General features: G+C 37.4%; 1 protein-coding gene across 1 annotated transcript in view; it reads left to right on the forward strand.

The window, feature by feature from the left end:
- Window positions 1-2,486: 2,486 nt before the first annotated feature.
- Window positions 2,487-8,503, forward strand: part of LOC103259579 (membrane-spanning 4-domains subfamily A member 4A-like) — a gene marked incomplete at its 5' end in the record, with an annotated part of 9,020 nt that continues 3,003 nt past the window's right edge. Inside the window, 3 exons of the mRNA XM_008057231.1 lie at window positions 2,487-2,543; window positions 3,699-3,857; window positions 6,190-6,291. Coding sequence (XP_008055422.1) covers window positions 2,487-2,543; window positions 3,699-3,857; window positions 6,190-6,291 — 318 coding nt within the window. The remainder of the gene's footprint in view (window positions 2,544-3,698; window positions 3,858-6,189; window positions 6,292-8,503) is intronic.

Below are 8,503 nucleotides of genomic sequence, written 5' to 3' on the forward strand. Positions count from 1 at the left end.
CCCCACATTTTTAAAATAAAAGGAAAAGAAAAAGAAAAAATATTCATGCCAATAACAGTTTCTGTTAAATAGTCACTATAATCTCGGCAGTCTACTAAGTGAATTATGTGTACAATGTTACTTTAAACAATCACTAAAAACTTTTGGGGAAGGATTTATCATTATCCTTTTATGGATGAAGAAATTGGGACTTAGAGAGGATAAGTAAGTTACCCAAGGTCGCAACTATTTGGGACAGGAACCAGTGTCAAATGGGTCAGTGTTGTCTTTCCAGAACTGCACTCCTCTAACCACTCTAGTTTTCTGCTTTAATTTTCACGTCCTTTTCAAACCACATTGGAAAACAGCTTACGTAGTTGAAGTCTCCCACATATGTTCAGTATATTACCAGGAACAGCAGGAGCTGTGTTTGTCAATTAAGGCATCACTTAGACTTTTTTTGTTGTTTTGAGTGTGAGTCTCACTCTATCGCCCAGGCTGGAGTGCAGTGGCACATTCACAACCACCCCAGCGTTGACCTACTGGGTGCTAGTGATCCTTTCACCTCAGCCTTCCAAGTAGCTGGAACTATAGGTGCGTGCTACCACACCCGGCAAATTTTTGAGTGTAGAGATGAGGTCTCGCCAAGTTGCCCGGGCTGGTCTCAAACCCACGGGCTCAGGAAATCCACTTGCCTCAGTCTCCCAGAGTGTTGGGATGACAGGCTGAGCCACCAAGCCCGGCCCACTTAGACTATTGTAGGCATCAAACTAGATATACTTTGCTTAATTGATTAAACTTTTTCTTTTTTTGCTGTTATCATCCATTATTCTTTCAACCTTATTTCCAGACTTCACTAGTGAAGTACTTCTTTTTTTTCTTCCTTGTACAGTCTATGTCCTAAACCAAGAACCAACCATACTTTTCATATTTTTTGTCCACTTGAATCTTTAGTACAACAGCTATATGTTATTTAATAGAGTCACATAAAATTATTTCCACACTCGTCTATTCAAGTTTTCCTTTGTGTACTTTTGGACCAATGTAAAGTTTTGCAGTTTTAGTCTTATATGTCTTTCACATTCCTTGTTACATTTTTTTCCTCTGAAATATGCCATTCATGAATGTGTGTGTGTGTGTGTGTGTGTGTGTGTGTGTGTGTGTGTGTGTGTGTGTATAGTAGTAGTAGTAGTAGTAGTAGTAGCAGATGAGGTCCTTTTATTCAATTTGTCTTCAAATACACAAAACACATACACACAATATGTATATATAATTTCTGTGTATAGTATTTTTCCCATGTATCTTACTGAATCTTTTAATAGTTTATAGTAGTTTTAAATTCATGTTCTTGGATGTTTACAATACATATTATTCATACTTAAATAACAGTGATTTTAACTATGTTTCAAACATTTTTCTTATATAATTATTTTAGTTCACATATTCAGAATAGTATTGCATGATGATTTACATCTTTATCTTGATTTTGACTTTAATGAGATGGTCCTAATGTCTTACCGTTAAACATGATAAAGACTTTTAGACATGCAGATGTTTTATCATGTTATGGAAAATTCAGTTCTTTATATTTAACCAATAATGCTTAAGTCAACAATAATATTGATTGTATTAAATGTGCTATCAACATTGTAAACATGAATAGCAAATAGCATGTGATTTTTTTCCCTTAAATTCACTAATTTCACAAGTTATAATATTTAAACACTGAAAATATTTGCACAGTTGAAGGAACATCCCACATATTCATGATTTACTTTGTATAATATGATGGATGATTCTCTCTACTAAATTTTCTAGAGGTGATTTAAATTAAACGAATCATTCTATGTCTGGGTATTTAGAAATTCGTTGAAGAAATTTATCAAACTATTTTATTAGTTCAGTCTTTTTTTTGGTATTAAGATAGAATTTTTGAATCGTCTGAAATCAAATCTGAAAGCAAATCCAGAAACTCAAAGAGTTGAATAGTATAAGACAGAGAGTTCAACTGACCATATTCTATTTTAGCTAAAGGGAAATAATTACCCTATTGATGGAAGCAAAGAAACTAGTATATTCCAGTCATCATCTAATTGGAAATTTAAGTTTTTTTCCTATTTTATTTAAAATGATTAATAAATATCTTAAGTGAGAAAAAAATTTAAGTTTGTTTTTGTTTGAATGTCTTATTCAATTCTGGTGTCATACAAGGAAGACTTCATATCAGGAGTTTGCACGTCTTATCTTTCAGTGCTCTTTTGTAGTTTTCTTACCATTCCAGTTAGATGATTTTTGAAAGGCTTGATCAATTCTTCTATGGATCCATCTGGTAGAATTTATCTGTTCTTTCTGGGAAAAGGGAGAATTACATGCAAATTTGTGTTTCTTCTGAGATAATTCATCTGCTTAACATATCTATCTAATTTAAACGTAAGCTTTAGTAAGATATGATTTCCAATATTTGTATAGCAATTTTTTACCTGCATTTTTCCCCCTCTTATTTCTAGTTTATTATTTCAGGATCCTTGTCAATTGCAGCAGGAACTAGAATTACAAAAGGTCTGGTGAGTAATATTTCCCTTTTTTATATGAAAAAAAGGAAGGATTAAGCAAACATGCATTCTTACCAGGGCATAAAACCGATGTTGTTTCTTTGTTTTTAAAAAAACCAGGAGAGATTGTGAATTTTACCTAGTAGGATATGCTTTTCAAAAATTGTAATCAGACAATTAGTTAATGATAGAATTACTGATGTGGGACTGCATATTTTGGCAAGGTAGTTTCTAAAATAAACTGTATGAAGACAAAGAATTCTTGTGGAGAAATGTTAAGTAAGATTAGTAAAAAAAAAATCTACAGTTTGAGATCCAGTCCATGACAATGACATCAAGTATTGGTGTGGCATAATATTTATTGACTTATCAATCTAAATGTATATTTCAACTGGATCAAAAAGAACTCTGAGCTTGCAATTAAAAAATTCGCAGTAAGTTTATTACAAAAGAAGAATCAAATTTAAAATGTAACTCCCATGCCAATATGTCTTTCATAAAGTCAGTAATAACTGATGTTTTCCTGGCTAGAGACCTTATTTGAGTTTTCTTTGCCCCAAAGCTATGATCAATGGAGAATAATCAATGTAGGCTTTCCAAATCTGGCCTCAGCCTTCTTCCTTAGCGTTTCCTCCTGCTACAACCATGAAAGTATGTCTTGTGCTACAGCCACACCGAATGTCTCACACTTCCCTGTGTGACTAGTTTCTATAAAAAGCCTCCTTACCTTTTTGCCTGAGAAGAGAAAGCACAGAAAGGAACACACAGCAGAGAGAGAGAGATATGCAAAACTTATAGAGGCATGAGAGGCAGGCAGCGTTTAGAAAATGAGTAGAAGTCAGGAATCTGAAGGAAGGAATTGCAGGAACGGACACAGACAGGGTTCTCCAGATAAAGCGCAAAGGATATTGAAAACCCAGAGTTTACTTCCTGTGCTCGTGAAAGTCACTTGAAGAATTTAAGCTTGGAAATAACAGAATCATATTTGCGTTTTGGCAGGAGACTAGAGTTGAAACTACTTTAAGGAGGTAAATTAGAAGACTACTGAAATAATCAAGATGGATAAGGTAGATTGAGTTGGGAAGGAAATGGTGAATGTAATGTGATTCCTGGAGATGTAGCTGAGGGTGTTATTGAATTGTTCAACTAGTTTTCATTCCCTTCTAGGTTCGAGGTAGTCTAGGAACAAACACCGTCAGTTCCATCTTGGCTATATCAGGGATCTTAATCAGTGCAATAAGCATGAGTGTTTATTCATTCCATCGCCCTTACTGCCACTATCGCAATAAGACAGAAAACTGTGGCATGACTATGTCCGTTTTAATGGTGAGTGTTTCCTCGTTTCATAAGATACTATGGTGGAAGCAAGTCTGGGGGGTGGTGCTTTTGGCAAAGACAATAATCAATATTCTGTAATTGCTGAATGACTTTGGGAAGTTGAAAGTGATTGAAAAATAAAACAACCTTTCATTTGGGAGTCAGGTCCACATCTCATCTCTGGCTTTATTCCTCTTCTATATGTTATGAGGCAGAATGGGAAGAAAGTTTATAGTTATAAAACACTTACTCTTTAATGGTTACTGTGCTGGGCATCTTGCATACATTTGTCTGTTTAATTTTAACATACCAATCAGTATGTACTGTTATCTCCTCTAAAAAATGGAGCCAAGATGTAAGTTCCTGCATGTCGCTAGGGTTTCCTGATGGAGCTTGATAGAGTTACAAGATTCTCCTATAACACATTAAAATTGCCTTACATGCGATGGGTAGCCCAGTATCCTTTTCAGCATCTCTGAATGTTCTTGCAAGGTTAACCACTTCTAACTTCAACATCTAGCTTCTAGAAAATTCTCAATATCCATTCTGAATTTTACTGGTGTTTTGGTACCAATTTACCTTATCTCAATGCTATCATAATTGCTTTATTCTGAAAATTGCCCTTTGTGCAAGATTTTGTAGGTAGTAAAACTTATTGAACTTAGCACTCTTGGAGACATAAGAAAGACAACAGCTCCCTACCATAAAGAAACTCCAGTTTCTCCTGGAAGAAAAAGATAGAAATACTGGGAAGTATATAATTACAAAAAGAGGTTAGAAAAAGGTGAACTCTTCATAGGGAAGAGTAACCTAGAGCCGGAATCATTAGACAGAACCATATGAAATTGCCAACTATACTTGACCTAGAAGGATGGCAGTTTCACATGGCTCAAACTAAGATATTACTAAGATATTATATATGTACATATAATATACATATATATGTATATTGCTGCTTTTTATTGGAAGCCTCGCCTCGTACCTGTTTTTGTAAATAACTTTTAATTGAAATGTAACCAAGCCCATGTGCCTACTTATTGTGCATTGCTATTTTTGTGTTCTGATGGCAGAGTTTGCTATTTGTCGCCGAGACCTTATGGTTTGGAAAACCTGAAATATATTCTATTTGGCCTTCTGGGCCTGTAACAATGCTTGAAATATATGTAGAGGTTACTGCCTTTGCTGAAGGTATGAGCACAGAAATAAGCCATGGATGTAAATATTCTCAAAGTCCCCTTGAGTCCACATCACTTATAATCTGAGATCCTGGTCTGCTGGCTCTTTCCCAGCAGAGGGATTAGCCTTCAGCACGAAGAGAAAAAGGGAAAATATTTCAACCAAAGTACCTCCCTCCTCAACCCATGAGAAGATGATTTGGAATGAATGTACAGCCCAATGTCCCCCAGATTTGACCATGTGTTTTAGTTAAAGACTAGACCTAAAACCAGTTCTCTCAGGAGGTGGTTTAAAGACTGACTGTCTTGGTGTTTCTTGTTTCATTAGTTTCTTATTGTTGCTGTAATAAACTACCATGCATTCAGTGGCTCAAGACAATACAAATTGATTTTTGTTTTATATTTCTGGAGGGCAGAAGTTCAAAATAGGTTTTACTAGGATAAAAATCATTCACAAAACTGTGTTCTTTTCTAAAAACTCAAGGTGACAGTTTTCTTACCTTTTCTGGCTTCAGGAGGGTTATATTGTTTGGCTTGTCACCTCATCCTCTATCTTCAAATAAATAGTGCAGTATCTTCAAATCTCTCTTGGACTCTGACTCTTCTTTCCCTTGCTTCCACTTGTCAGGATTCTTTCATTATTTTGAGCCCACCTAAAGAGTACAGTGTGATTCTTTCATGTCAGTTAATTTCATCTGCAAATTTAACTCTTCTTTGCCATGTAAACTGATGCATTCACAGGTTCTGGAGATTAGAGTGCAGATCTCCCTGGGAGACCATTATTCTGCTTACAATCACTAAGAAATGAAATCATATTATAATGTCAATGGTATTAATTTCTAGCACTTAAAAGGACTAAGAAGACAATTATCTGTATAATCTTTGCCCCCATTTTCAAAGCACTTTCATATTCTGTGCCCACAGTAGCATGGAATAGTAGTAGACTGGGGGGAAAATCTGTTAACTATTTTATCAGACAACAAAAGGTGGAAGTGACATTCAGCAGACCAAGAATTGGCCTAGGGTATGAATGCAATTTAGAACCGGATTTAGACCCTAGGCCAGTGCTTTTTCTATTTTGACATTGTAATTAGTGGTCAGTGTCTGGAACTTGTCATCTCTGTTCTTCATATCTTTTTTGTTATGAATCTTGTATTTTTTTTTAGGGTATGGATGGCATAGTGGTCATTTTAAGTGCACTGGAATTCTGCGTCTCTGTGTCTCTCTCTGCCTTTGGATGCAAAGTAATGTGTTGTAACCCCGGTGGGGTGAGTATTGGCTTTCATTTGAAGATGTCTGTATTTGTTTTCTATTGCTGTGTAATCGATTATACAAACTTAGAGGCTCACACCAACACATGTCTGTTATTTCTTCTTCTATGGGTCTAGAGTCTGGGTACACCTGAAGTAAGTCCTCATACAAGAACCATGAAGTTAGCTGGGGCTATGATTTCATCTGAAGTGTCTCTTCCATGCTCACCTGGCAGAATTTATTTCTTCTCAGCTGTAGAACAGTGGCAATATACTTTTGCTTGAGGCTAGCTGGAGAGTGAAAATCTCATGCTTCAAGTCTTTTTTTCAAGAACTCACATTGCCTTTTTTGATAGATTCCAAGAATAATGTCTTTTTTGATAAATTCCAAGTCAGCTGATCAGTACTAATCACAGGCGTGATGTCCCATCTTATACTTGGGTGCAATCCACACTCAAAAGGAGAGAATCACAGGAGCACAGGCCATTGAGTATCAACTTAGAATTCTTCCTAACACAACTGCTCAAGCAAAGCTATTTTTCTTCATCCTTTCTCCCTCAAAGGGTTCCCTTCTGAATCCAGATCAGAGAACAAACACTTCACAATGGAAAAATCCCCATGGAGTGCTGGGATTTTAATCCAATATCCTCCTACAACAACCTTTCCTGGGCTACTGAAGAAACACCAGGATTTCCAAACTCTCTATCAGGCTGTGTATGCCTTCTTGCTCTCTACCCTGAGACCTGAGCAGATCTTCCCAATAGCCAAGCAGAAAGAATGTCAGACAGAGAATGGGAAGTGGAAAGTAGAAGAAGAAACTAAGAATGAGGTGCTAGGAAGAATAGAGCAGGGTTCCAAAGTGAGGAAATGGATGGCAAAACCTCAACAGCTACCCATTATCTTCATTACCCAAAGTCCCAGGGGTAGGCAATACCGCCAGCCAAACAATAATAGTTTGGTGAGATTGTCTTTCTGTCACCCTTTTCCATCGTTTTGCACTTCTCTGTCTTCCTTTGGGGCTCCCAGACAACACTGCATCTCACACTCCCTAGCCCTTCCTCACAAAACAGAGACAGACTAAATCACATTAACTCTAACAGTGGGTTTTTGCATTGTAAGACCCTAGATGTGAGAGTTCCTCAACCATTACTAATGATTTTGTGATGTCATAGAGTGAAGCTTTTTATTTTCATTGAATGGCGCATTTGGGCATGGGCGCAAATGCCTTAGTTACTGTCATATCATAATATTTAGGCCTGTGTTCCCTTTGGCTCCTAGTGCAGGAGCTGGGGAATGTTGTTCCCAATAATCTTTTGGTATGAATCTGGAAGAGCAGTGGCTTTGGGGGGTATAATGCCTAAGATTCTGTCACTTCCTGGTTTCCCCACCACTCCCCACCAACTCTAATCACACTGAGTTTGTGGAAGAAGGACCAGAATTTTTCATAGTTTCACGATGGCCCCTGCTATTCTGGGCTGGGGTGGTTTTAGCAATGTTTACTCACAACCAGCACACCATGTTTTGGGTATGCTGTTGTCATCAGCATGAGCAAGTTGGTCTGGAATAAGACAGCCACAGTTTTCATGACACTTTGGTTTACCCAACCCATTGGGCACCATCGTCCACATGTAAGATTTATCCCTTTGCAAGACCACAGCAACAGACATCAGCATCTCAGACTGAGAGTTATCACTGAGTGTGTGTTCTAAATCTGGCCTGATCTAAGGAGTGATTTGTTGGGAGCCAGCCATGGAGGCCCATTGAGCGTTAGGGATCAGGAAGGGCCATTGACCCCGAGACCACTAGGATGCACTCGGGAGCTATTTGACCCCATTTTCTCCCCCTTTCTACTCAGCACTAACCAGATTAAGCTCCTGTGAGTTCAAAACATAAAAGCTCTGAGACCAGGATGAACACAAGCTAACTTTAGAAGCTCATTGCTCCCATTCTTCCACAAACTGCAGTTTTGGCTTTCACACAACTTATAATTCAAACTTGTATCACATCTAAGAGCCTTAGTATTGGTCACAGGCTTCTGGGTCATGATTTTAGGATTTATTGAAGGTGTAAATTGTAGAATATAGTTTTAGAAGACAGCCATTTTGTTGAAAGAATGCAGTTGGGTTACTTGCAGGTAGCCCACTGTGAACTTTGGACTGGGTCACATTCCAAACATTCTGGGATGGGCCACTTTTGTTTGTAAAGTAAATACTTAAGCTTCTATAGAATG

This window comes from Carlito syrichta, unplaced genomic scaffold (assembly GCF_000164805.1).
Source record: "Carlito syrichta isolate Samal-C Ts95f unplaced genomic scaffold, Tarsius_syrichta-2.0.1 Scaffold302902, whole genome shotgun sequence".
NCBI classification, from domain to species: domain Eukaryota; kingdom Metazoa; phylum Chordata; class Mammalia; order Primates; family Tarsiidae; genus Carlito; species Carlito syrichta.